The 27,648-nt window shown below is 46.6% G+C and overlaps 3 protein-coding genes across 6 annotated transcripts in view; 2 read left to right on the top strand and 1 right to left on the bottom strand.

The window, feature by feature from the left end:
* The first annotated feature begins 788 nt into the window (after positions 1 to 788).
* HSD17B10 (hydroxysteroid 17-beta dehydrogenase 10) lies at positions 789 to 3,134 on the top strand. Of its 2 annotated transcripts, none has more exons than XM_052663357.1 (6): positions 789 to 862; positions 1,197 to 1,361; positions 1,998 to 2,162; positions 2,283 to 2,411; positions 2,491 to 2,599; positions 2,917 to 3,134. In XM_052663357.1, the coding sequence occupies exons 1-6, from the start codon at positions 836 to 838 to the stop codon at positions 3,081 to 3,083; spliced, it is 762 nt and encodes a 253-aa protein (XP_052519317.1). In that variant the 5' UTR covers positions 789 to 835; the 3' UTR covers positions 3,084 to 3,134. The 2 variants fall into 2 exon arrangements, with proteins under 2 accessions (XP_052519317.1, XP_052519316.1); XM_052663356.1 differs by having other exon boundaries at positions 2,798 to 3,134.
* Positions 3,135 to 3,449: 315 nt separating this feature from the next.
* RIBC1 (RIB43A domain with coiled-coils 1) lies at positions 3,450 to 10,652 on the bottom strand. Its single transcript, XM_052663634.1, has 6 exons — positions 10,494 to 10,652; positions 9,337 to 9,418; positions 8,787 to 9,131; positions 4,418 to 4,536; positions 3,639 to 4,033; positions 3,450 to 3,531 (listed from the first exon to the last, which is right to left on the bottom strand). Exons 1-6 carry the CDS (start codon positions 10,650 to 10,652, stop codon positions 3,450 to 3,452), a joined length of 1,182 nt encoding a protein of 393 aa, XP_052519594.1.
* Positions 10,653 to 16,853: 6,201 nt separating this feature from the next.
* Positions 16,854 to 27,648, top strand: part of SMC1A (structural maintenance of chromosomes 1A) — a 46,667-nt gene continuing 35,872 nt past the window's right edge. For 2 of the 3 annotated variants that reach the window (XM_052663788.1, XM_052663790.1), the window contains exons 1-7: positions 16,854 to 17,019; positions 23,646 to 23,834; positions 23,946 to 24,058; positions 25,153 to 25,356; positions 25,450 to 25,688; positions 26,246 to 26,504; positions 26,587 to 26,727. In XM_052663788.1, the coding sequence (XP_052519748.1) occupies positions 16,911 to 17,019; positions 23,646 to 23,834; positions 23,946 to 24,058; positions 25,153 to 25,356; positions 25,450 to 25,688; positions 26,246 to 26,504; positions 26,587 to 26,727 (1,254 nt within the window). In that variant the 5' untranslated portion in view covers positions 16,854 to 16,910. The remainder of the gene's footprint in view (positions 17,020 to 23,645; positions 23,835 to 23,945; positions 24,059 to 25,152; positions 25,357 to 25,449; positions 25,689 to 26,245; positions 26,505 to 26,586; positions 26,728 to 27,648) is intronic. The other variant, XM_052663789.1, reaches the window with a different exon arrangement.

Below are 27,648 nucleotides of genomic sequence, written 5' to 3'. Positions count from 1 at the left end.
TTTTAGGGTGTTCTGGGTCTTAAATGACAATCTCTGGTTGAGGTCCAATGTGAAATGTGTGATCTAGGCTTTGGGGTTTAAAATAGGTGGTTAGACATAGAGGACAGTACCAAAGGCTCAAAGATGTTTTTTGCTTCTCTGCTTATGCCTCTTTGGGTTTGTGTTTCTCAGCAGCTGTCTCAGAATGTCGTTTTCTAGTTTCTCTTGTTATGGCTTTCCACATCCGTATCTCTGACAACCTGTCGGTCACCTCAACATATTTCTCTGTATGTGGCTCTCACAATCACCATCTTTGTATATCCATGCCTGGGTTCTAGAATCTGGTTCTTTGTCCCTTCCTTTGTCTGTGTCTGTACTGAAATTATTTTTTTCCAACTGAACTTTTCCAACTTCCCTCTCAGAAGGCATGAACCTTTTATTATTCCTCTGATTATTTTATCATTCCTCTATTATCCCTAGTGCCCCGCACAGAGACTGGCATATAGGAGTCTCTCCGATATGTTTATACTTGAACGGAGGCTTTTTCCGAGGAGTAAGGAACACATTCTCAATCTCCTGTCCCCCTCCCCCCAGCAGAGCTGCAGGCCTGACCAAAGGCCCGGGGGTGTGGTAGTGTTGCGACGCGGCTATTCGTTGCTTTTCCCCGGGTGTAGAGACTCTCTGCCTGGACCTTGCCCCGGCCGGCCTTGCCCCTGCGGCGGGTGACGTGAGAGGCTGGCGCCCACTTGTTTGGCTGAGCGGCGGACCGCCCACCTCGCCGGCCCCGCCCCGCGGCTCCACCCCGGCCAATCAGCAGATGCCCGACAGTCCAGCCCTGTAGAGAGGCCTGAGCAAGATGGCAGCTGCATGTCGGAGCGTGAAGGTAAACGGGTTTTCGCCCTTCTGCACCCACTGGGACGGCGCAGCCGTAGAACCAGCGGGGAGAGATAAGTGCTGGGGGAAAGCATCACTCTTATCTAGGCCTGTTATTGCGACGGTGGGGCTCGGGAGGTGAAGGTCAACTCTGCGGGGCACGTGCATGTGGGGTGACTGGATGGCTGTCTGAGAATGAGACACCCAGAGGGTCCCATCGTTAACATGAGGAGGCACATTTGGGTCAAGTCGCGGCAGTGACCGGGAGCCTCCCTCGCAGAAGCCTGGAGAATGGGTGGGGGTGGTCTGCACAGTGTAGTTGTTGACCGAGCTCCTCTTCACAGGGTCTGGTTGCCTTAATAACCGGCGGAGCCTCAGGCCTAGGCTTGGCCACAGCGGAGCGACTGGTGGGGCAGGGGGCCACTGCTGTACTTTTGGACCTGCCCAACTCAGATGGGGAGGCCCAGGCCAAGAAGTTAGGGAAGAGCTGCGCCTTTGCCCCAGCCGACGTAAGTGGGGTTACCTCACCTCTCCCATGGGGTTCCTTTTCATAAGAGTGCCTGTCTATGTGGGCAATGGACCCATCTCCTTTTCCCTTTTGGTCTGAGCTGTTTTCATATGCCTCTGGATAAAAAATTTCTAAAGCTGTGATTCACAACAGGGAGGAGGGTGGGGAGGTAGGTTGGGGATTAGCCATATCAGAATCTCCTCAAGGAGATATGTAGAGTTATTGTGCCCAGTAATTTTAATATTTACAAAGTCAAAAAATTTATCCTGAAACAAACTACAGAAAGTAAAGCTGGACGAAATCATATTAGCAAGTAGGGGTACCAAAAAGCTAGTTTATTTTCATATCAATAATTCTCACAACTTATCTGATCCACAGCAGTTGAGAATCTCCAGGGGTATGTAAGTTTATCAAAAGAGGGTATAGATTTTAAAGATGTTTTGAAATACTGCTCTGTAATACCTAACATTTTCACCTTTGTCTCACTTTAGAGTTTTCTTTCCTTGGTCTCTCCCTTGCTTACACAATTCTGTTGTCACTCGAAGACTGGATTTGCCCTGCGCCCCCCACCCCCCGCAAGATTTAGTGGTATGTGTGTGATGGTAGATGAATACCTTCTCCACTTTTCCCTTTGAAGGTGACCTCAGAGAAGGATGTGCAAGCAGCCCTGACTCTAGCAAGAGAAAAGTTTGGCCGTGTGGATGTGGCAGTCAACTGTGCAGGCATTGCAGTGGCCAGCAAGACATATAACTTAAAGAAAAGCCAGGCCCATACCTTGGAGGACTTTCAGCGAGTTATCAATGTAAGGCCTTAGAGGTTCTCCAGGGGTAGTAGTAAGAAGTATCTGACTGTGAGTGTCCCCACACCCACAAAAGGCTACCTCTGCTTCAAGTCCTATATCACGTCTCTTCTGGTCCTCCAGGTGAATCTCATGGGCACCTTCAATGTGATCCGCCTGGTGGCTGGTGAGATGGGCCAGAACGAACCAGACCAGGGAGGCCAACGTGGGGTCATCATCAACACGGCCAGCGTAGCTGCCTTTGAGGGCCAGGTGTGTGAGTAGGGACAAGGCTTGTACCCTGGTGACTTGTTGGGGGCCCTGCCCCCTATGACCTCCACTCCCTCTCCAGGTTGGACAAGCTGCATACTCTGCTTCCAAGGGGGGCATAGTGGCCATGACACTGCCCATTGCTCGGGATCTGGCTCCCATGGGTATCCGGGTGATGACCATTGCTCCAGGTAGACATACTCCTCCCCGCCACACCTGGGATTGGGTGGGATCTGTGGGCAATTGAGCAGGGAAGGTATCTACCATCTAAACAGCAGCAGCCTTCTATCTCTGGACATAGGGAAGCACCACAAGTAGAGTTACGGTGAGGAGGGACCAGGTAAATATAAAAGTGAGGGTGGGTCTCTGATTTTGGCTGTCTTATCTAGGCCTATTTGGCACCCCGCTGTTGACCACCCTCCCAGATAAAGTGCGCAACTTCCTGGCCAGCCAGGTGCCCTTCCCCAACCGACTTGGTGACCCTGCCGAATATGCTCATCTGGTACAGGCTATCATCGAGAACTCATTCCTCAATGGAGAAGTCATCCGGCTGGATGGGGCCATCCGCATGCAGCCTTGAAGGGGGAAGACAGAGAGAACAAAGGTTCCTCTGTCCCTCCCCCTCCTGGAGTACTCTTCTCCAGTTTGGAAAGAAGCCCAGTAGCCATTTTGTAACCTCTGCCTATCAGTCACCCTGTGTGCCTAATAAAGTCTGTTTCTCACGGAGGAGTGAGCAGCACTGTGTGCTGGGGGAGCTGGCATGGGGAAGAAATGTGAATGGGTGAAGACTGACAGGGTTGGATGCTCAGAACCCATGGGTGGGGTGGGAATGGCAGTACCTTACACTTTTTGTGTCCTATTACAACATGTAACCTTGATTTTAATGAATAACTTTATTACCCGGGGTCAGAGGTAGGGTACTGGCTCAGCTCTCTTCCACTGGGAAATGGATTGGGGAGGGGGGTGGTCTGCAGCATTTTTTTCTCTGACTGTTAGCTTCTGTGAGCTTGATGGTGAAGGTGGGAGAGGACAATCCTGAGCTCAGCGGCTGTTGGTGTTAAACTCCAGATAATATTGGGCTGTAGGTTGATTGGTGTAGATTAATGAATTCAGATAATTCTGCCTGTGAAAGAAATCCAGTGGCCTCAGCTAATGGGCTTTCCCTGGTCCTTGCCATCCCTCCCTACCCTCCCTTGGCATTCATCTTTGCTGCTACCCCCTAGAACTCACTGGGCTTTTTGCTCCTTAGCCAGCTGCTGGTTGAAGGAGCCCAGTCCCCTCCGAAATTCAGCACACAGCTCCTTTTCCTGCTCTTCTAGCTCCATTGCTGCCTGGGCCAAGTTTATGGCCTTGCTTTCCCATTTGGCATCCAGTGCTTGTTCAGCTTGGCGCTGTGCTTCCTTTTCATGGTGTTGTGTCTCCTGTACTTTCTTGATGGTGGCTCTCTGCTCTGGAGTCATGCCCTTCCAGCAATAGGGCAGGACCCTGTGGGGAGCCACGGGGTTTTGGGCAACCTGTGCGTTCTCAGCCAGTAGGTCACTTGGGATCTCGTTCTGGACCTCCACGAGGTTCGCCTCCTGTTGTCGCTGATGCTCACGGCGCTGCTGCTCAGCCAGCTTAGCTGCCTGGTGGGGCCCCCAAATGTGAGTGTTTGGATGCCCAACCTCAGGGAGCTCTCAGTCACAGGGGGAGGGGGAGACATGGCCCTACTCTCCCCGATCTAAGGGAGAGAAGGAAGAGATACTGCATGGCCTTTGAGTGACTTAAGGTGGAGGAAGGGGTGGAATGGGCAGGGAACTGCCCTCTGGAAGCCCTTAGACTGAGACACTGGGGAAGGGAGGGCAGTGTTCTGTTTTCAGATCATCCTGAGCCTGGAGGTGGGGAAGGGGACCTCTTGCCCTAAGAGGGCCCTAGGGTGAAGGGGGAAGTCTGCAGGTAGATGAGAGGGCTGGTTTGATCGGTAGATTGGGGAAGCCTGATGCCCTGGATGGCTCTTATGCTGTACATACCTGCGCTTTGTTGGCATTGGCTGTGGCAGCCATCATGGCTATGCGGCAGGACTCCTCCAGCTTGGCCAGTTGGGCAGCCCGCATGTCCACAGCTAGGCGTAGCTGGTCATCGAGCATGTCTACACAAAGAAATATGGCCAGGGCACTGTCATTCAGCCATTTGTTCAGCAAGCTTTGTGAATGTATGTTTATGCATGTGCAAGCTATGTCTATGTATGTTTGGGAGTGGGGTAATGTCCTCATTGTAGGGACGTGTGGACGCAGCTACTCTTTGGGGCTAGGGATAATAAAAGTGACAGCCACAAGGTTTTGTCAGGTGCCTCACTGAAAGATACTTCTAATGGACCTGGGTCTCAATGCCAGCTCTGTTGCTTCGGAGCTGTGTGACCTGGGGAAATTATTTCATCTCTGAGCTTCAGACTAAGGGCTAGGCTGCAGGTACAGCTGAGCAAAAGTATTGAAAGTGCTTCAGTCCAGCTACAGTGGTCTCCGGGATTTGTAATAAATGATACTCTTGTCTCATGTTGTTTTCCTTCCTTAGGTCTTTGCTCACTTTGCTCCTCAGTGAGGCCTTCTGTCTTTCCTACCTAAAACTGCCACCCGCCTGACCCCAACATTTATCCTCCTCTGATTTATTTTTCTCCCTAGCATTTATCATCATCCAATATACCTTACATTTTACTGAATTGTTTTTGTCTATTGCCTGTCTCTCTACTCACTACAAGGTAACCTTTGTAAAAGCAGGGACGTTTGTCTGTTTTATCCACTGCCATACACTAGCACCTATATCAGAGCCTGGTACGTAGTGGGTCCTCAGTAAATATCAAATAAGGAAGTGAAGAAACAGCGTGATCTGTATCTTAAATTATAAGTAGTCTGCTCTTGCTGGAGCATAAAATGCAAGTGACTAGGGAGCTCTACAGGGGCCAGACTAATGACTGGAAACTTGACCCTGAAGGTGATGGCGAATATGGAAGGATTTTAACTAAGGGGGTGACATGGTTAGATTTGCATTTTAGAAGGCTCCTTTTGGTGCCAGTATAGAAGACAGTGAGGCTGGTGGGAGACAGTGGAGGTAGGGAAGCCATCTTGGAGGCTATGGCAGTAGGCCGGCTGAGAGGGCTGAAACCAGGCCAGTGATGGAAAGGATGCAGGGGAAATATATGGAGGTTTCATCAGCAGAATTTGATGGATTGGATTAGGGGGCAAGGGAGAGCAAAAGACTTGGATGCTTCCCAGGATCCTGGCTGGGATGACTCCGTGCATGATGTGGCCACCTCTGGAACTAGAGGATACAGAATGCAGAGCAGGTTAGGGAGCACTGATGAATTCTCTTTAGGAAGCTGAATTGGAGGTGATCAGCAGCCACCTGGATATCTGACTGCAGGAAAAGAGTCCTCAGCATAGAGATGGTGATGTGGTAGCTGAAACCAGAATGAGGGTCGAGGGCACCTGAGGCAAGTATGCAGGGTAAGGAGAGCAGTGTACCAAGGACAAAGTCTCTAGAAGGAAGAGGAATCCACAAAGTGTGGACAGAAGAGGAATGATCGGAGAGCTATAGCAGAATGTGCTGTCACAGAAGCCAAGGAAGAGAGAGGTTTAAGAAGGAAGAATGTGATAAGAGTCAAGTGTAGCAAGAAAGTCCAAGTAAAGGAGAAAAGACTGAACAGAGCCTCTTGTACCTGATAACACAAAGGGCATTGATGATTTTTGTAAGAGTAGTGTCAGTGCAGGTGTGTGGGGAGAAATAAGATCTCAGGAGTTGAAGTGTGACTGAAAAGTTAGGAAGGAATGACAGCAAGTAGAGACAGATTTTTCAAAAAGTATGGCTGTAAAGGAAAAGAGCTCATAACGTCTAGAGGAATCAGAATGGAGAGAGGCTTTTGTTTTATTCTTAAGGAGGGTTATACAGAGACTTCCCTGTTGGTCCAGTGGTTAAGAATCCTGCCAGTTCAGGGGACATGGGTTCAATCCCTGGTCTGGGAAGATTCCACATGCCTCGGGGCAACTGGGCCCATGTGCCACAACTACCCTAGAGCCCATGCTCCACAACAAAAAAAAGTCCTTGCGCAGCAACAAAGACCCAGCACAGCCAAAAAGAAATAAAAATTTTAAAAAGTTTTTTTAAAAAAGGGTTAGACATAAGCATGTTTATAGCCTTCACAGAATATGGCCAGTGGAAAGTGTTGAGAACCTCAGGGCCAGGGCGTACCTGAGGGAGCACGGCCTGCATGGGGGACAGGGGGAATGGGGTCCAGAGCATAGGTTGAAGGCTTGGCTCTGGAGAGGCACAGGGACAGACTTCGGAGACTGGATGGCAGGGGAAGGGAGGATAGGGGTGCCGGGTTTCATTTTGGTCTTCATAGCAAGTCAAAGAGGAAAGGTCACCCCATGTTTCCAGATGAGGTCCAGAGGTGAAGTAAAATGCCTAAGGTTACACAGCTGGCACTTAGTACGTTAGAATCCAGATATCTCAAGGAATCAGCTCGTGCTCCTTTCATGATACTACACAGACTCTCCCCCAGCATTCTGCTGTTCTGTTGCCTAACTCTACCTTCTTGTACACCTGCCTGCTGTCACTAGGTAGCTGGCCCCTGGTGCCACTGCAGCTACTTTTTGGTGATTTGGTAATCACCAAATACTCCTAATTTCTCAATCTAATAGGTTTCTTTTCCTATCTGAACTTCTCTGAGGGCATTTGACATTATTGACGACTCCCTCTCTGAAACCTCCCTTGGCCTCTGAGTCCCCATTTTCTCAATGGTGACAGAGCAAGTATGGTGTAGCAATCAAGAGTGTGGGCTCTGGAGCCAACCTGCCACCTGAGTTCACTTCCCCCTTCCATGACCCACTAGCTCTATAACTTTGGGCAACTTACTTAATATCTCTGTTCTTCAGTTCTTTCAGTTTCCTCCACAGAAAATAGGGATATCACTAGTACTTGCCTCATAGGGTTGTTGAAGATGAAATAAGTTAATATATGGTAGAAAGCTTGGCACAGTACTTAAGTACTCAATAAAGGTTAACTCTTCCTCTTGCTGCCCACTCTGCCTAGAATGGCCTTTTCTCATTCTCACTCTCTACCTTGCCAAAATTGTACCCAGCTTTCTAAAATTTGGTTCCTGACAGCTGGCCTGTGCCAACCCCCTACCATCCCTCCCTTCCCCTGTGAGAACTGACCCTCCCATCTTGATGTTCCCTCTGTGTCCTATGGGCTTCCCTCATAGCTCAGTTGATAAAGAATCCGGCTGCAATGCAGGAGACCCCGGTTCAATTCCTGGGTTGGGAAGATCCTCTGGAGAAGGGATAGACTACCCACTCCAGTATTCTTGGATTTCCTTTGTGGCTCAGCTGGTAAAGAATCTGCCTGCAATGTGGGAGACCTGGGTTCGATCCCTGGGTTGAGGAAGATCCCTGGAGAAGGGAAAGGCTACCCACTCCAGTATTCTGGCTTGGAGAATTTCATGGACTGTATAGTCCATGAGGTTGCAAAGAGTCAGATATGACTGAGTGATATCCTGTATATATTTCTATCACAGTACCTATCATAGTACCTAACCCAGTGTTAAAGCATAGATATTTGCTGGCAAATAACTTGTGCGTGTATTTTTTCCTTTTACTCTAAACTGATTTCCTGGAAGTCCTGGTTCTGTGGGTTTCTGGAGGGCAGGGTGCCTGTCTTATTTATTTTGGTCTTCAGTTGTTCATTCAAGGATGATTTTGTTGAACTCCTGACACTGGCAGGCAATGTACTAGGTACCTGGGATATAGAGGTGGAAACGAGAGATGTGGTTCATCTTCAGTGAGCTGACATTTGGGGGAGAAAGACATTCCACAGATACCTCTATGGTAAGTGGTATAACAAAACAGGGTGCTACAACAGGGGTGGTTTTAAAGGTGAGTGGTGTGAGTAGGTAAGAGATGGTCCTTGCCCTTACTCTAATGGAAGAGGGGAACATGGCCACAGATGTCAGAGTAATAGTAGCTACTGGTTATTGTAGCTACTATTGTACTGGTGCTTGTGCTTTACTTACAGCATCTCATTTCATTGTCACATGAGCTGTGTGGTATGGATGATTTCCTCATTTTAAAGATAAGCAAACTGAAGCACAGAGAGGAGGGTTCATTTCCCCAAACTAGCTAGTAAGTGGCAGGAGCATTAGGTTTGTCTCTACTCTGCTGTCTTCAGGTAATGGAGTGCCAGGCTGATCAGGGATCAATGGCTACACTGTCAGTTGATGAAGGAGATTGGGACCTTTCAGTATCAGCCCTTGCATGAAACTGGACCTGCCCACACAGTTCTGGTCTTCAGCTCAGGATGGCTCCCCACTAGGCCTCAGGTCACAGCCTGGAGGGCCTCGCTGCTTACCTGTACAGTTCTCATCAACTCTGGCTTGCTGTTGCTCTTGTAGCTGCCTCTCCAGGCTGTATTGGAACTGCTCCTGCTGCATTCTCAGACATGCGGCCCTCTCCAGATCTTCCCCAGAGAAGCACTGCAGGCTGGCTTGGCCATAGTAGGGAGCATTGTCTCCAAGATAAGCTGGAAACTCCCTCCAGAGTTGGTTTGAATCCCAGAAGTCAAATTCACGCCTGTTCTTGAGTTTCTGCCTCTGTTCTCTAAAGTTTTGGACTTTCTTGGCCAGCCGACGTGCCCGTTCTGCCTCTTCCTTCTGTAGCATCTGAGCCACCAGATCATATTGCACCTGGTTGGTACCTGGGGGTGGTGGATAGGGGTATGGAGAAGGCCCCACAGGAGAGACAGCCTACTCAGCACAGCCACTGCTCCCAAAGGCCCATCTGGTTTGTCTTACCACACCCCTCAGACCTCAGGCTGCACTCCAGAGCAGAACTGCCTTGCCTTAGCCCACTCAGATCCTTGCTTTTCCCCCTTGGCTGGCCTCCAGCCTTGGGCTTTTTACCATAAGCTGCCTTCTTGCTTCGTTCTGTTGCCTCCTGAAGTTTTCGTTCTTCCACCTGGTGGTTCAGGGCTTCAGCATCCACCTGATGCCAAAGAAATAGGCTAAATCAAGGTAGGAGCCCAGCAGTGGGCCTCGAATGCTCTTAACACAGACTGCTCAGAATTTATCTGCCTCAAAATCCTCCTATAGGATCCACAGTATCTACTGGATAATGTCCCACCATCTCACCATGGTTTGTAGGTCCCTCAGTGGTCTAGCCTCTGCCTCCAGCCTCTTCTCACCCTCTTCCCTTCTCCCACCCTCAGGAGCTCTGCTTACAGTTCTCTACGTATCTTACGCTGTTTGATATTGATGGCCTTTGCTCCAGCAGCTCCCTCCACTTGGAACACTCTTTCTTCCTCTTTTTACCCAAACTCCTATTCATCCCTTAAGACCAGCTGAGACTTCCCTGATCCCTCTAGCAGGTGCTACTTCCATAGCACCTAGGACCCACTATCCTCATTACCTTGAACTCTGCCTCTATTGATTGTCTCCTAGGCTGTGAGCTTGCTAAGGGCAGAGACTGGGCCTTAGTCAGCTTTGTGTTCCTATTGCCTAACCCAGTGCTTGGCACAGAACAGGCCTTGAAACATTTGCCAACTAGATCTCAAGTCACACCACTCATCCACCCACCCAGCAATCTATTTTTTTTCTTAAACTATCAATATTTTCTCTTTATTTTGACTATAATTCATTTAAAACATTTCAAAATAGTGCAAAAGGGAGTACAGCTTAGGGAAGAGTAAGTGTCCCTCCCATCAGTTACCAGTTTCTTATGTAGCCTTCCAGAGAGTTTTGGCATATGCATGCAATACCAAATATTCTTTATAGACTTCTTTTGGCTCCATTTACTTGTCTCTTGAAAACCAGACCACTTGGCCCAGAGATGACTGGAGAAGAGTTTGCTGTCACTGGCTCCTCTTCCCCTGCACCTCTAGGCCTCTTTCTCAGGCCCTCACCACACGTTGGGGTGGGTGCCTTTTTCCCTTCCTCCTTCCTTTATAACCCTGCAGTCTGCTCAAATCAGGGAGGGGCTGTGATGGGCACGGCTATGTTCCTCTCCTGGTGTAAGAGTAAGGTGACCCCTGGTCCAGAGAAAGTCCCCACTGCCCACTCACCCCCATGACTCTGGTCCGCACATTGAAGAATCGACTCTGTCGCTCCTTTTCTTGATTTCTAGCTTCGGTGGGTGCCACCTCCTTGGGATCTGGTGGCAGATCTACCTGATACATCTGGGGCAAGGGCGAGTTGGATGGCCAATTAGTGCTAACCATCATACTTGACTATACCCCCACCCCCATTCCTTTCTCCCCACAGTATCTTACCAGCTATTGATTCCTACTGATTTTACTTCCTGACATATTTCATATCTGTGTTCTCCATCTTTGCTGTCGCAACCCTAATTGAGGCCTCACAAGCTGGTGCCAGCTAATGTTCGCAGGAACCTCACTGGGCTCCCTTGCTCCAGTGTTAGGCTCTCTACTGCTTTTCTGCCTTGGCTACCAAAGTGATTTTTCTGAAAGCAAATCTGACGATACACCGCAGCTTAAAACCTTTGAAAGCATCTATAAAACAAGGGGGCTTCCCAGGTGACTCGGTGGTAAAGAATCTGCCTGCCAGTGCAGGAGATGCAGGAGGGAAGATCCCCTGGAGGAGGAAATGGCAGCCCGAGCCAGTATTCTTGCCTGGAGAATCCAATGGATGGTGGAGCCTGGTGGGCTACAATGAGTTGAACACGACTGAGCATGCACGCATGGCATAAACCAAATTGTTCCCCAATGTTTTTGTTTTATGAGTCTTCATGATCTGATTCCTGCTCACCTTTCCAAGTCTCAAACTGATTTACAACATCCCTTTTGCATTAGGCTCTATTTAGTTTTTTCTGTTTCAGTAAATGCCACCACCATTCCCCCTTTATTTTTATTACTTATGCTCTAGTCAAATTAAAGGCTTAAATTTGCCTGTATTCCTTTGTATTTTGGGAAGCCCAGCCAAAGCCACAGCCAAAATCTCTTGCTAACATAAATCTGATCATGTCTTACACCTGCTTAAAATCCTCCACTGGCTTCCTACCACACTTAGAATTAGATCCATACCCCTTACTGTGGTTCAAGATCTGGTTCCTGCACACCTCTCCAGTTCATCTCATGCTTCCCTCTTCTTTGTTTACTGTTCTCCAGGTACGCTGGCTTCCTATCAAGTCCTCCAACACTACAACTGTTCCCACCTCAGGGCCTTTGTACACTGCATTGCTTTGTTTGGAATACCATACATCAACTCCTACAGCTAGTTCCAACCTCACTCGTTCACTGTCTAACCATTTTGTAACTAAAATATTTGATGCACACAGGGGAATTATATATAAGCCATATGTAACTTAGGAAAAGGAAGCATGATAAAAGAGACCCATGAACCAACTCCCTAGTTAAGAAATAGAACACGATTAATACTATTTAAGTGTCTTATGTCTGTTCTTCCTCATCCTTACCCTAAGAATAACCACTATCCAAAATGTCACCATTCCCTTAGTAATATGCACTAATATACCATATGTGTGTGTATGAGTCCCTGAACATTTTAAAACATTTTGTCTTGAAACTTGATGGAGTATCACACAGTATGCATTCTTCTGCATCTTGTTTTTTTCACCCATGTTCATTTACCAGTTAACAAATATTCATGAAGTGCCTACTGACAGACAATCCCTTAAGTGTTTGAGAGACATCAAGGAGCAAAAGTAACAAAAATCTGAGTCCTTGTGAAAGTTACTTTCTAGTGGGGACAGACAAGACTAGAGAGAGTACATTAAATAGTTTGTAAGAAGATGATTAGTGCTTTGGGAAAAAATATAGAGCAGGATAAGGGGAATTGGAAGTGCTAGAGAAACGGGGAGAGTGTTGCAATTTTAAATATGGAAGTCAGGGGAGGCATAACTGGGAAAGAAATAGTTGAAGAAGGTGAGGGAGTCTCCTATACAGATAACTAGGAGGAGAGCACTGCAGGCAGAGGGAACAAGTGCAGAGGCCTTAAGGTGGACAAAAGAGGCACACACACATTCAAGAGGACAGCAGGGAGGCAAGTGTGTGAATGAAAGAGGAGTGGGAAATAACATTAGATTGGGTGGGGAGATGCAGAGCATGTAGGACTTCACAGATCATTGTAAAGGCTGCAGCTTCTACTCAGAGAAATGGGCAGCCATTGGAGGATTTTGAGCAGTGGGAGTAATGTGTCCTGTCTTTGATTTGTAAAGGATTGCTCTGGCTGCTGTGTTAAGAATAGACTGGAGGGGATGGGAAGGGAGGCTAGAGGCAGGGAGACCAGACAGGAGGCTATTGCAGTTGTCCAGGCAAGAGATGATGATCACGCCAGGTTAGTAGCAGCAGATGTAGGGAGAAGTGGTCAGATTCTGGATATATTTTGAAGGCAGAGCCAGCAGGACTTCCTGATGGATTGGGTATGCTGTGAGGAAGCAGTGTTAAGAATGACTGCAAGGATTTGGGCTGGGGCAGTCAGATGCATTGCTATCAACTAAATAGTCTGTATGGAGAGAATAGAATAGGATGAGAATCTGGAGATCAGTTTCGGAGGTGTTGAATTTGAGAGGTCCATACCCATTGATAGATACAGATAGTATGGAAAATTTTGTTATTTTTCAAAAAGATATGCTATTGGGAATTTCCTTGCTGTTCAGTGGTTAGAACTCTGCACTTCCACTTCAGGGGGCACAGGTTTGATCCCTGGTGGGGAACTAAGATCTCACAAAGCCCCCCAAAAGTTTTCTTTGGTATCCGTCCTTACAGGATTCTATATTCTTATCATATTGCCCTCATGATTAGCCGCATAATCTGCTTTGCCCTCTGGAAAGTGAGAACTGACAGTGCCATTCCTAGGCAGAACTAAGAGCCATTAAGTGATAGCCATATTCTCTCTTTACTGCTGTGGGACCAGCAATGTCCCAGGTGAGGGCTGTCCCTTCAGTCTTGGTCTTGGAGTGAAGACAGAGCAGAGATGTAGCCAACCCACAATGGACAAGAAGTGGAGTGAGAAACCTGTCTGTATGAGCTGCAGAGACTTCGAAACATTTTTTAAGAGTTTATTTGGGCAGAAAACAAATTGGGTACTGCCAAACCAGAGTGGTTAAGAGTTTAAGGAAAGATGTTTAAAGAGATGGAAAACAAGGAAATTATTTGATTGGCTATAGCTGAAGTGCTTGTTTTATTTGAGAATGCCTAGTTGACTGTGTTTGGATTGGTTGTTCTTAGGGATTTTTTAAAAAATAGTTTTTAAAGGTTACTTCCCATTCACAGTTAGTACAAAGTGTTGGTTTTATTCCCCCTGATATACAATACATAGCTGAGCCTATCTTACACCCAATAGTTTGTACCTCCCACTCTCTTACCCCTATAGTACCCCTTCCCCATCACTGGTAACCACTAGTTTGTATCTGTAAGTCTGCTCCTTTTATATTATCTTCACTAGTTTGTTGTATGTGTTAGCTTCCACATACAGCCGCTGAGATTTTGAGGTTGTTTGTAACCTCAGCATAATTCAGCCCTTCCTGACTGATACAAGGAATTTAAAGCTATGAGGCAGTAAGTAAGAGATATCTTAAGGTAGGGAGAAGAGGAGCCAGCACTGGAGGCTGAGTGGCAAGTGAGGTGAAGTGCAGTGTGAAAGTCCCTCAGTTGCTTCAGGCTCTGAGAGGTGGAATGGGCTTAAAAACTGGAGTTCCCTGTCTGACAAGCTGAGTGAAGAAAGTGCTTTTGGGAGGAGAGAGTGAGCAACTGATGATGGGTTAAATAGATGAGGTCTGAGAACTGACTGATTTGAAGGGGAGGGTTGCTTCTGACCTTGATGAGAACATTTTTGGTATGGCAACCCACTCCAGTACTCTTGCCTGGAGAACTTCATGGATGCAGGAGCCTGGTGGGCTGCAGTCCATGGGGTTGCTAAGAGTCGGACACGACTGAGCGACTTCACTTTCACTTTCTGACTGAAGTGGGTTCAAGAGAGACTAGGACTCTGCAGGACGAACAATCCAGTTTAGTTAATTGCCAAAAAAGAGGAACTTGTAGATTAAGAGAGATATATATACAGCTGCAAGAGTGTCCCTAGTATATGCCTAGAAGTGGAAGTGCTGGATCATAGGGCATCAGCCTATTTAAACTTTACAAGATAATGTTGTTTTCCAAGAAGACTGCACCAATTTATGCTTTCACTATAGTGTATATAAACTCTAGCTACCCCACATCGTCAGCAACACTTGGTGTACAGACTTTTTAATTTTTGCCAACTTGTGGGTATAAAGTTATAATTATCAATTTTAATTGGCATTTTCCTTATTGCTGATGAGTCTGCAACATCTTTTCATATGTGTTTTGGGCATTTTTTCTTTCTCTTCTGTGACGTGCCCATTGATATCTTTTGTTGATTAAAAAATGTTTGTCCTCTTCTTATTAATTTTAGGAGTTTCTTGTGTATTCTGCACACCAATCATTTCTTAGTTTACCTGTGGGAAACATCTTCAATTTGTGGCTTGTGTTTTCACTTTGTTATTATTTTATAATAATTTATGTTAATGATCGATACATACAAAGGAAAATGGTTAACACATATAAGTTATGAAGTACAACAACAAAATGAACACCTTCAAACCCTCCACAGAACCCAGGTTGATACTTTAGAAGCTTTTTGTGTGCACTTATCATCTTTTCACTTTATGTTATAATTTGGAGGAATTTGAATGCAGTCAAATTTACCAATCTTTTCCTTTAAGTTCAGAAGTTTTTATCATTTAAGAAATCCCCTGAGGTGATAAAGATATTCTCCTATATATCCTAAAATTTCTAAAGTTTTGCTTTTCTCATTTAAGTTTTTAATCTGTTTGGGAATTGCCTTTTGTATATGGTGTGAGAAGTAGGGATCCAATTTGATTTTCTCTCCAAAAAGCTACATTTCATCTTAAATGGAAGTTATTGTTGTTGTTTAGTTGCTAAGTCCTGTCCAACTGTTTTGCCACCCCAAGGTGTAGCCCGCCAGGCTCTTCCATTCATGGGATTTCTAGTTCCTGTCCATTATGAGATTGCTGTCTTTGGTCATTTTATCCCCTCAGCCTGATCACACCAGTATCTCCCAACTGAACTTCATTTACTCGATTGCATCAACCAGGCTTTCTCACTTTTCTGGACTTGTCCTAAGACTCTTCCCAGCCTCCAGACATCGTTTAAAAAATAGTTACAGGAATGGCTGTAGCAGCCACCAGACCCTTTCCATGTCTAAGTCTAAGCACTGACGCCAGCTTGCTTATATTCCATCTGTCACCACAATATAAGGTCAAACTGAAGGGGAAGATTCCACAGCTTCTTGAACTGCTAACATTATGGCTTAATAAAGAGCAGGTAATAAGGTAAGGGGGGATGATGGGATGAAGCAGAGGGATAGAAAAGATGGGAAACAGGGGAAAGGGACAGAAAGGTCAGGGGCAGAGGGGGAAAAGAGGAAGGAGGAAAACTGGGTGGTTGATAGGGGTGGAGGACAGAGCAGAGAAAAGGAAGGGAAGCAAGGGACTGGGCAGAGGGGGGATGGAGAGGAGGGAATGGGATGGGAGTGAGGCATGAAAAGACAGAGATGAAGAGGGGCAAGGGAAGAAGGATAAGAGGTGGAGAGCACAGGCTTAGGGACCCTGATTCCCAGGGGTTCACACAAAATACCTTTTTCATCAAGGAGTCCCAATTGTGAAGCTCCCAGGTTAGGTCCAAGACTATAGTGGCAGTCTCTGCACTCTGCTTGGAGAAGAAGGAGGGAGGCGGGGCGGGGGGCGGGGCGGGTAGGGGTAGTACCTCTGGCCACAGTTTTCCCCAGCCCTTATCCCCGTCGCTCCAGAGTTCCCTCGACTCCATTCACACCTCATCCCCCTTAACACCCTATCCCATGTATAACTCCACCCCACTCCAATTCCAACCTCAGCAAGATTTGAGCTTCTCTAACACGGAATCCTCCTGCTGGCCCCTCCTTCCTCCCCTCCCTGGGGTCTTTCCAATTCCCGACCCTTTTCTTGTCTGAACCTTCCCGCCGGCCAGGCAAAAGCTGCAGCCGAGCTCCCACCTTACTCTTGCCCTGGAGGGCATAACCCTCCTGTGACTTCTGACTTGTCTCAGCAAGGGTCGGCCTCGTCAGCCAGCTTTCCGGGATCCTCAAAGCTGCAGACACCTCACTGCACTGCTTGCCTCCTCAACTACGAGGTCGCCTGTAGCGGCGGTTTGAAATTGCCATGCAACAAGAAAAGGGGGCGGGGCCCGAACGCCAGTCGTAACCTCGCGCCTTGGCAACCGATCAACAAAACCGCCACATCCGTCCGAATGCCCCGCCCCTTGGTTCCATCCCGCGCCGGAAGTCGAAAATCCCGTTCGGCCTGGACTTATTCTCGCGAGGTTTGCTGTCCGCCCGGCCTGCACTGCGGTGTTTCCCGCGCGGGCTATCCCAGTTGGCGGGCGAACGGCGCGGCCTTTCTTAGCGCCGGCGGCGCTGCCGCAGTCATGGGGTTCCTGAAGCTGATTGAGATCGAGAACTTTAAATCGTACAAGGGTCGGCAGATTATCGGACCATTTCAGAGGTTCACCGCCATCATTGGACCCAATGGCTCTGGTGAGATAAGCCCGGCTGCGGCCCTGCGCACGTCCCAGCCTGGACCCCCTTATCCGCAGCAGAGTAGTACAACCCAGGCTTTGCAACCTAGGAGGTTCCTTGCCCTTCTAAGTGTTCGATCCTGACCCGCTTTTCCCGCTTGGGTGCTCTGATTCGAACCTCTTCCCCAGATGTCACTTGCCCGCTTTTTGCGTGACCCCCGTCCCGGCCTGAGTGGTACGGGCCGAGCTGTACGTTACCCCGCCCACTGCCCCCTGCCTCCAGAAGTGGCGCGTCCGGAGCATGCTTCCAGTCGCGGGCCACGCAATTCCTCGCCGGCGCAGCTGCATCCGGCCCCCACACATTGTTTTAACTACCGGGAAGCTCGTGGCCTTCTCCTGGCCTCTGGGCCAAATGGTATACTTCTGCTTCATCCCAGCGCCTCCTCCCGCCTCGCGTTGGTACACTCCAATTCCTTTTTTTTTCTTTTTCTTTCTTTCTTTTTTTTTTTTTTTAAAAACTCTTCTCTGGAGGCGGCACTTTTGAATTTCGAACTCCGTGCTCCAGTCTCGGTAGTGCTTGGGGTCTTGAACTCCCCCATCCTCAACTGAGAAGTGGGGATGCCTCGAATTCGCCCCTTTCCTACCACTGAAACCGTCGAAAGTCAGAAGTCTTTAGCTTGTCAAATTTATTAAATGTTTACTGCTTTATAAGGATTTGTTCAATCAAGGTGCTGTGGAAACAGCGGAGGATAGAATAAGCCACGCTTTCAGAGAACTTATATTTCGAGGGGAAAGACGATAATAAAGGAGAAAATAAGTTATTTTTCGGCTGTAATAAGTGCTGTACAGGAAATTAGATTGATGTAATAAAGTGATGATGTGATAAGTGACTCGGATGCCTCTTTAGGAAGAGTGGTCATTAGTTAACAATACTGTATTGTATATTTCAAAATTGCTAAGAGTAGATCTTTAAAAAGTCACAAAAAATATTAACTGTGAGGTGATGGATGTTAACTTACTGGGGCAGCCATTTTGCAATATATACAAATACGGAGTCACATTGTACGCATGAAACTAATACAGTGTTGTATGTCAGTTCAGTTCAGTCGCTCAGTCGCTGTTGACTCTTTGCAACCCCATGGACTGCAGCACGCCAGGCTTACCTGTCCATCACCAACTCCCTGAGCTTGCTCAAACTCATGTCCATCAAGTCGGGGATGCCATCCAACCATCTCATCCTCTGTCGTCCCCTTCTCCTGCCTTCACTCTTTCCCAGCGTCAGGGTCTTTTCCAGGGAGTCAGCTCTTCGTATCAGGTGGCCAAAGTATTGGAGTTTCAGCATCAGCATCAGTCCTTCCAATGAATATTCAGGACTGATCTCCTTTAGGATTGACTGGTTTGATCTCCTTGCAGTCCAAGGGACTCTCAAGAGTCTTCAACATTACAGTTCAAAAGCATCATCAGTTCTTCAGCGCTCAGCTTTCTTTATGGTCCGATTCTCATATCCATACACTAGTAACAGAAAACATAGCTTTGACAACACGTCGGCAAATAATGTCTATACTTTTTAATATGCTGTCTAGGTTGGTCATAGCTTTACTTCCAAGGAGCAAGCATGTTTTAATTTCATCCTGCAGTTACCATCTGCAGTGATTTTGGAGCCCCCCGAAATAAAGTCTGTCACTGTTTCCATTGTTTCCCCATCTATTTGCCATGAAGTGATGAGACCAGATGCCATGATCTTCATTTTTGATGTTGCGTTTTAAGCCAACTTTTTCCACTTTTCTCTTTCACTTTCATCAAGAGGCTCTTTAGTTCTTTGTTTTCGCCCATAAAGGTGGTGTCATCTGTGTATCTAAGGTTATTGACATGTCTCTGAGCAGTCTTGATTCTAGCTTGTGTTTCATCCAGCCCGGTATTTTGCATGATGTACTCTGCATATAAGTTGAATAAGCATGGTGACAGTATACAGCCTTGACATACTCCTTTCCCAATTTGGAACCAGTCCGTTGTTCCGTTTCTGGTTCTGTTGCTTCTTGACCTGCATACAGATTTCTCGGGAGGCAGATAAGGTGGTCTGGTATTCCTATCTCTTGGAATTTTCCACAGTTTGTTGGGATTCACACAGTCAGCGGCTTTGGCATAGTCAGTGGAGCAGAAGTAGATATTTTTCTGGAAGTCTCTTGCTTTTTCTATGATCCAACAGATGTTGGCAATTTGATCTCTGATTCCTTTTGCCTTTTCTAAATCCAGCTTGAACATCTGAAAGTTCTTGGTAAATGTACTGTTGAAGCCTAGCTTGGAGAATTTTGAGCATTACTTTACTAGCGTGTGAGATGAGTGCAATTGCGCGGTAGTTTGAACATTCTTTGGCATTGCCTTTCTTTGGGATTGGAATGAAAGCTGACCTTTTTCCGGTCCTGTGGCCCCTGCTGAGTTTTCCAAATTTGCTGGCATGTTGAGTGAAGCACTTTCACAGCATTATCTTTCAGGATTTGAAATAGCTCAACTGGAATTCCATCACTTCCACTAGCTCTGTTCATAGTGATGCTTCTTAAGGGCCACTTGACTTTAACAGCATCATCTTTTAGGATTTGAAATAGCTCAACTGTTATATCTTGTTAAAACTGGGGGGGAAAGGAAAAAGGAAGAAAGGGTAGTCAGGTAAAGTCTCTATATCATATCTAAATTCCCTGTCTAAATTATACACAAAGGATTCCTCCTGTCTGCCCGCATTAGCTATCTATTTGGAATCCTGCTGTGTTCCTCCACCTCAGAGGTGTTGTTCTAGCTAAATCACTTCCTAGCCTGAGGGACTGCCCTTGCTGAAGTAGCTCTAACTGATGACCTTCCCTGGAGACTTGCCCAGATTTTGCTCTCAATTAAGCAGGGTTTCTCTATAGCAGCGCTATTGACATTTCCAGTGAGATAATTCTTTGCTTTGGAGTCCATCCTGTGCATTGTAGGATATTTAGTGGCTTCCTTAGCTTTTACCCACTAGGTGACAGTAGCACCACCCCCCATGACTCAGGTATGACAATCAAAAATGTCTCTAGACATTACCAAGTGTCCCCTGGGGGGAGAGGCAAAACCATTCCACTTCCCCCCATCTTCTTAGATGGCTAATGCTTGGGGTTTCATTGCAGTTGTTTAGGGTTTTGTTTGGTGGCCCCCGTGGAAAGAGCCAGGATGCACCTTTTGGCATTCAGTCCCCTCAACATGGGTAAATTTGTATGCGCAAGTGTTCCAAAAAAACTCCTTGGTCTGACTGGCCCTCCCTTACCTGTTCTTTAGTGTGCAACTCACAAGATTTGCCTTGATTCCCTTCAGTGAATTTCTGCTCTAGACACCTGGTACATGTTAATTTTTATTCTGTCTTGAATTCATGGTATATATTTTGATATCTTCATCACTGGCCTGTGGAGTTCCCCAAAGAAGACATTCCTTGAAGCATTGTATCATTGTTCAGATCATAATGCATGTTATAAAAATGTTTACAATATTGAATGGTTGCAGGTAGGGAGGCCTTTGATTATGTGACGTTCTTGTCATCTTTGGAGAGCATGGGAGAAGCCCAAAGGTTGTAAATGGGTTGCCTAAAAGACTGACTCCTCATCTGCATGTTGTGCTAGTCCTGCTGTGTTGAGGGAAACCAAGCTAAGAGTCCAGACCTGGTTTGGATAGAATAGGATTGCCATTTATTGAGCCCACACTATGTGACAAGTATCAGTACTTTACTTATTGGGACATTTTGCATTTAAATTCTCACAGTGACCCTAGGAGGGAGGTACCGTTATCTTTGTTTTATAGATGAGAATACTGAGGCACAACAGGTTGTGATCATCTGCACACTTAATTCTCAGAGCCAGGATCACAACCTGTGCCTGTCACACCTGTGCTACTGCCACTCCCACAGAGAACTATGTGCTTACCCATTGAGTCATGTTTTTAAGATTTTCCAGGTGAGGGAAAGGAAAGTCAGCTAAATGTTAGTTGCTCAGTCATGTCTAACTCTTTGCAACCCCATGGACAGTAGCCTGCCAGGCTCCTCTGTCCATAGACTTTTCAGGCAAGAATACTGGAGTAGATTGCCATTCCCTTTTACAAGGGATCTTCCCGACCCAGGGATCAAACCCGGGTCTCCTGCATTGCAGGCAGATTCTTTACCGAATCTGCCACTGAGCAAGCTCAGTAATCCCTTATATTCTGGAATCGTCCTCTCCAAAAGACATTGACTTTTTAAAAAGACCAAACTAGTCTTGTAGAAGATTCCACATTCTGTGTTTGCCTTAAGGTTTCCTCATGCTGTCATGTACCATGATTCTCTAGATGCTGTATTTCTTATAAACTGGAGGGTAGGTCTAAAGGTCTGTTTAGATTCAGGTTGAATATTTTTGGAAAGATACTTCATAGTGATGCTGTGTACTTCATGTATCACTAAAAAGACATGCCTTTTTAAAAATGTTAAAATACACATAATGTAAAATTTACCATCTTCACCATTTCTGAGTATACAATTCACTAGTGTTAAATAATTCCAGTTGAGCTATTTCAAATCCTGAAAGGTAATGCTGTGAAAATGCTGCACTCAATATGCCAGCAAATTTGGAAAGCTCATCAGTGGCCACAGGACTGGAAAAGGTCAGTTTTCATTCCAATCCCAAAGAAAGGCAATGCCAAAGAATGCTCAAACTACCGCACAATTGCACTCATCTCACACGCTAGTAAAGTAAAGCTCAAAATTCTCCAAGCCAGGCTTCAGCAGTACATGAACCGTGAACTTCCTGATGTTCAAGCTGGTTTTAGAAAAGGCAGAGGAACCAGAGATCAAATTGGCAACATCCGATGGATCCTCGAAAAAGCAAGAGAGTTCCAGAAAAACATCTATTTCTGCTTTATTGACTATGCCAAAGCCTTTGACTGTGTGGATCACAATACACTGTGGAAAATTCTTCAAGAGATGGGAATACCAGACCACCTGACCTGCCTCTTGAGAAACCTGTATGCAGATCAGGAAGCAAGAGTTAAAACTGGACATGGAACAACAGACTGGTTCCAAATAGGAAAAGGAGTACATCAAGGCTGTATATTGTCACCCTGCTTATTTAACTTCTATGCAGAGTACATCATGAGAAACACTGGACTGGAAGAAGCACAAGCTGGAATCAAGATTGCTGAGAGAAAGGTCAATAACCTCAGATATGCAGATGACAACACCTTTATGGCAGAAAGTGAAGAGGAACTAAAGAGCCTCTTGATGAAAGTGAATGAGGAGAGTGACAAATTTGGCTTTAAAGAGCCTCTTGATGAAAGTGAAAGGGGAGAGTGACAAATTTGGCTTAAAGCTCAACATTCAGAAAACGAAGATCATGGCATCTGGTCCCATCACTTCATGGGAAATAGATGGGTAAACAGTGGAAACAGTGTCAGACTTTATTTTTCTGGGCTCCAAAATCACTGCAGATGGTGATTGCAGCCATGAAATTAAAAGACGCTTACTCCTTGAAAGGAAGGTTATGACCAACTTAGATAGCATATTCAAAAGCAAAGATATTACTTTGCCGACTAAGGTCCGTCTAGTCAAGGCTATGGTTTTTCCAGTGGTCATGTATGGATGTGAGAGTTGGACTATAAAGAAGGCTGAGCGCCAAAGAATTGGTGCTTTTGAACTGTGGTGTTGGAGAAGACTCTTGAGAGTCCCTTGGACTGCAAGGAGATCCAACCAGTCCATCCTCAAGGAGATCAGTCCTGGGTGTTCATTGGAAGGACTGATGCTAAAGCTGAAACTCCCAATACTTTGGCCACCTTGTGTGAAGAGTTGACTCATTGGAAAAGACTGATGCTGGGAGGTATTGGGGGCAGGAGAAGATGGGGATGACAGAGGATGAGATGGCTGGATGGCATCACCGACTCGATGGACATGAGTTTGAGTGAACTCCGGGAGTTGGTGATGGACAGGGAGGCCTGGTATGCTGCAATTCATGGGGTCACAAAGAGTCAGACATGACTGAGCGGCTGAACTGAACTGAAATATATTCACATTTTTGTGCAACCAGTCTTCTGAACTTTTTCATCTTGCAAAAGACTATACTTGTCAAACAACAGCTCTGCATTTTCCTCCTTCCCTCATCCCCTGTGTTTTTGTTGTTTCTTTTTAAACTTGGTTGAGATTGAACTATGTTGAGTTTTGTATCATGCTTGTTTTTCCTGTTTGTGGGTATCTTCCTATGTCATCAAAGGTTGTAGAGGACTTCCCTGGCAGTCCAGTGGTTAGGACCCTGCAGTTCCCAATGCAGGGAATGTGGGTTCAGTTCCTGGTTGGGGAACTTAAATCCTACATGCCTTGCAGTAAGGCCAAAAAAAAAAAAAGTTGTAGAATGATGTATTTTGTGAATATATCATTTCCTTAAATGGGGCTCTAGTTTTTGGCTCTTGTGAGTAGTAACTTCAAAGGAGCTATTTTTCTAAGCCTTTGATCCAGGGCTTTGGTCAGGCCCAGTCTTTACAGGGGCAAAACAGTATTTTGTCCTCCTGACAGTCTAAGCACTGAGTGATTAGAGGACATTTCTGTTCTCAGTGTTTCTTTTATTCCTTTTTTCCCCTCCCATTATTTCCCCTCCTCTACTTTGTCATGTCCTCCTTTAGGTAAGTCAAATCTCATGGATGCCATCAGCTTTGTGTTGGGTGAGAAAACCAGCAACCTGCGGGTAAAGACCCTAAGGGACCTGATCCACGGAGCTCCTGTGGGCAAACCAGCAGCCAACCGAGCCTTTGTCAGCATGGTCTACTCTGAAGAGGGTGCTGAGGACCGCACGTTTGCCCGTGTCATTGTTGGTGGGTGAGGCTGGCCAGAAGGTTCTCCTTGGATCCACAGGGGTGGCTAGACTAGTTTGTTGGGGTAAGAGGGAGGCCTGACCCTTGGCTAACTCATGCATTGTCTTGTAGGAGGTTCCTCTGAGTACAAGATCAACAACAAAGTGGTCCAGCTACATGAGTACAGTGAGGAATTAGAAAAGTTGGGCATACTTATCAAAGCTCGTAACTTCCTCGTCTTCCAGGTGGGCTTTTTTTTTCTTTTTTTTTTTTACTGTGTTGGGTGTTTGTTGCTGTTTGGGCTTTTCTCTTATTGGGCAAGTGAGACCTACTGTGTGTGTGTGCCTGTGTGGTGTGTAGGCTTCTCATTGTGGTGGCTTCTCTTCAAGTGGGCACTTTAAACAGTTGTTGGCTATGTACTTTTTTTCCTATCCCCACTGGACTTGCTGTATCTCTGGCTTCCTCATCTCTCTGAACTAATGTAGCAGCTTCCTCACTGGGCTTCCTAACTCCAGTCTGACCCTCTCCTGTTCATCCCCTAAAATTCATCTTATGAGAGCACAAATATTCCTTCCTCTTAAAACATTTCAGTGATTTCTCATTGCCTTCTGATGGCAGTTCTCAAATTGTAGTCTCCAGATTGGCATCAACTGGGGACATGTTAGAATTGCACATTCTCAGGCCTTACCCCAGACCGATAGGGGCAGAGACAGTGGGGTGAGGCCCAACAGTGTGTGTTTTTCCAAGAGCTGCAGGTTATTATGATTTACACTAAAATTTGAGAACCATTGCTTTAGCATGAAATTCAACTCCTGTCATTCATGAGACAGCCCTGCTTTGGCTCTTGCTCATCTCACTGCCCTCATCTGCCAATACTCTTCTAGCCCTGCACTCCAGCCTAATTAAACTTTTTACAGTTCCCCACATTTGCCTGCTTTCTTTGGCCTGCAGACTTTGCAATACTAATTTTCCTCTATGTGGAATAACCTCATCTCTCTTAACTTTTTTGTTTAGTTTTTTCCCCATCTTCCAGACACAGTTGTCACCTTTGGGAAACCTTCTCACATAGATACTCCTACCAGTCATCTACCCTCAAGCTTCATTTAGTTCTTTTTATGTACTCCTGCTGTCACTGCACATAATACATGGTGTTATCTCTGCTTCTATTTCTTCTGTTCCCCATGTACATTAAAAGGCAGGGGATGTCCTCAAAGCTCAGTGGTGAAATGTGGCACCCAGTGGGGGGAAGGGATCAGTGAACGTTTTCTGAATGATGGAGTGGGTAGGGGAACTGAACTGTGTAGGGTCTAAGTGGGGAGAGTGTTTTGACCTTTACTAGGGTGCTGTGGAATCTATTGCCATGAAGAACCCCAAAGAGAGGACAGCTCTTTTTGAAGAGATCAGTCGCTCTGGGGAGCTGGCCCAGGAATATGACAAGCGAAAAAAGGAAATGGTAAAAGCTGAAGAGGACACACAGTTTAATTACCATCGCAAAAAAAACATTGCAGCTGAACGGAAGGAGGCCAAACAAGAAAAAGAAGAGGTAGGTGGCCAGGTTGCCTCTGGGATCTGAGAGGCCAGGATGAAGCCAGTGCCTCACTGATGCACCCCTGTCTCCACACCTCTATTTGCACAGGCTGACCGCTACCAGCGCCTGAAGGATGAGGTGGTGCGAGCTCAGGTACAGTTGCAGCTTTTCAAACTTTATCATAACGAAGTGGAAATCGAGAAGCTCAACAAAGAACTGGCCTCTAAGAACAAGGAAATAGAGAAGGACAAGAAGCGGATGGACAAGGTAGAGGATGAGCTGAAGGAGAAGAAGAAGGAGCTGGGCAAAATGATGCGGGAACAACAGCAGATTGAGAAGGAGATCAAGTAAGTGGCAGGACTGAGCCTGCAACTTGTGGAAAGCATCCTCCCCTTGACTTGGCTTTGGCTAGAATCAGGCACATTTCTTGACTTGCATGTTAGACAGATAGTATTTAAGTACTCAGACTCCATGTAGATAGGTACTTGGAAAAGGAGAACTTGAAAAGGGTGGTGGGTTTGCCAAAAAGAAGTGATGGGAAGCCACTCGTGACTGATAGTCCCTTCGTAGAAGAGGAAAACTGGAGCTTCAAGGTCAAAGAACAGAAATTTGAAAAGGTTAGATCAGATGGGGAACAGTTATGTGAACACAGGGTACTCTTGGGAGTTGTTACTGAGAGGTCTGGCCTGGCTAAGGTTGAGGCAGGGGTGGTAGCTTTACCTTCTAGAGTGGCTGGAATGCCAGGCTGAAGCCATCACAGGATCTGTGGGGCATCAGCCCTGTTCTTTTAGGCACTTCCCTGAGGCTTGGAAGGGAAGCGCCTAATCCCCCTTTGGATTAAAAAGCCTTGGAACCCTCCCTTCTCCCACTGAGCTAATTGGTTCCCCCTCCTCTCTGGTGAAAGGGAGAAGGACTCAGAGCTGAACCAGAAGCGGCCTCAGTACATCAAGGCCAAGGAAAATACTTCCCACAAAATCAAGAAGCTGGAAGCAGCCAAAAAGTCGCTACAGAATGCTCAGAAGCATTATAAGAAGCGTAAAGGTGACATGGATGAGCTGGAAAAGGAGATGCTGTCAGTGGAGAAAGCTCGGCAGGAGTTTGAGGAACGGATGGAAGAGGAAAGTCAGAGTCAGGGCAGAGATTTGACCTTGGAGGAGAATCAGGTAAGCTCTGAGGGGTGCGGGGATGGGCAAATAGATTGCGAGGCTGACAGGACTGATTTGGTCACCCCTGTCCCTGACACAGGTGAAGAAATATCACCGGTTGAAAGAAGAAGCCAGCAAGAGAGCAGCTACCCTGGCCCAGGAGCTGGAGAAGTTTAATCGAGACCAGAAGGCCGACCAGGACCGGCTGGATCTGGAAGAACGGAAGAAAGTAGAGACAGAGGTGGGCATGCCTTACAAGATTAGGGGTGATGGTCCAGAGAAAAGGAAGTAACAATAGTCTTAACAGTAATGACCATAGTTAACATCTAGCATGGGGCTTCCCTGGTGGCTCAGTGGTAAAGAATCTGCCTGCCAATGCAGGAGACACAGGTTTGGTCCCTGGGAACATTCTCCTGGAGAAGGAAATGGCAACCCATTCTAGTATTCTTGCCTGGGAAATTCCATGGACAGAGGAGCCTGGCGGGCTACAGTCCATGGGATCTCAAAAGAGTTGGACACAGCGACTAAACAACAAAAGGCAAGCTCTTACTGTGTGCTAGGCACTGTTTTTACATATATGCAGTCATCTTTTAAAATATTTATTTATTTGTCTGTTTTGTTTTTGGCTGTCCTGGTTTTTAGTTGCTGCTTGCAGGCTTTCTCTAGTTGCAGTGCTCAGGCTTCTCATTGCAGTGGCTTCTCTTTTTGTGGTGCACAGGCTCTAGGGCCCACGGGCTTCAATAACTGTGGCTCTTGGGCTCCAGAAAGCTGGCTCAGTAGTTGTGGAACATAGGCTTAGTTGCTCTGCAGCATGTGGGATCTTCTGGACCAGGGATTGAACCTTTGTCCCCTGCATTGGCAGGTGAATTCTTAACCATGGGACTACCAGGGAGGTCCCTGCCTAAGGTTATTAACTGGCGGAACTGGGATATGAACCTGGGCAGTGTAGCCCACACTTTTTTGGTTTTTTTTTTTGGCTGCACCTTGTGGCATGTGGAATCTTAGTTCTCTGACCAGGGGTTGAATCTGCACCCCCTGCAGTAGAAGGATAGAGTCCTAGCCACTGGACCACCAGGGAAGTCCCGGAAGCCCACACTTTCAAGTATATTTCAGTTACCGCCTTCCTAATAACAATAATAGTAAAATAATAGGAATGGTGGAA

This window comes from Budorcas taxicolor, chromosome X (assembly GCF_023091745.1).
Source record: "Budorcas taxicolor isolate Tak-1 chromosome X, Takin1.1, whole genome shotgun sequence".
NCBI classification, from domain to species: Eukaryota; Metazoa; Chordata; class Mammalia; order Artiodactyla; family Bovidae; genus Budorcas; species Budorcas taxicolor.
The sequence above is the reverse complement of the archived record's forward strand: the minus strand, read 5'-3'. Positions and strand labels throughout refer to the sequence as shown.

Excerpts from the sequence above, each read along its gene's own strand:
- HSD17B10 (XM_052663356.1), top strand. The coding sequence starts at position 836 with ATGGCAGCTGCATGTCGGAGCGTGAAG. Across the intron at positions 2,163-2,282 it reads ACTTTCAGCGAGTTATCAAT|GTGAATCTCATGGGCACCTT; the intron begins GTAAGGCCTTAG and ends CTGGTCCTCCAG. Across the intron at positions 2,412-2,490 it reads TAGCTGCCTTTGAGGGCCAG|GTTGGACAAGCTGCATACTC; the intron begins GTGTGTGAGTAG and ends CTCCCTCTCCAG.
- RIBC1 (XM_052663634.1), bottom strand. The coding sequence starts at position 10,652 with ATGATGGTTAGCACTAATTGGCCATCCAACTCGCCCTTGCCCCAGATG. Across the intron at positions 4,034-4,417 it reads CCAATGCCAACAAAGCGCAG|GCAGCTAAGCTGGCTGAGCA; the intron begins GTATGTACAGCA and ends GGGCCCCACCAG. Across the intron at positions 3,532-3,638 it reads GCTAAGGAGCAAAAAGCCCA|GCAGAATTATCTGAATTCAT; the intron begins GTGAGTTCTAGG and ends TTTCTTTCACAG.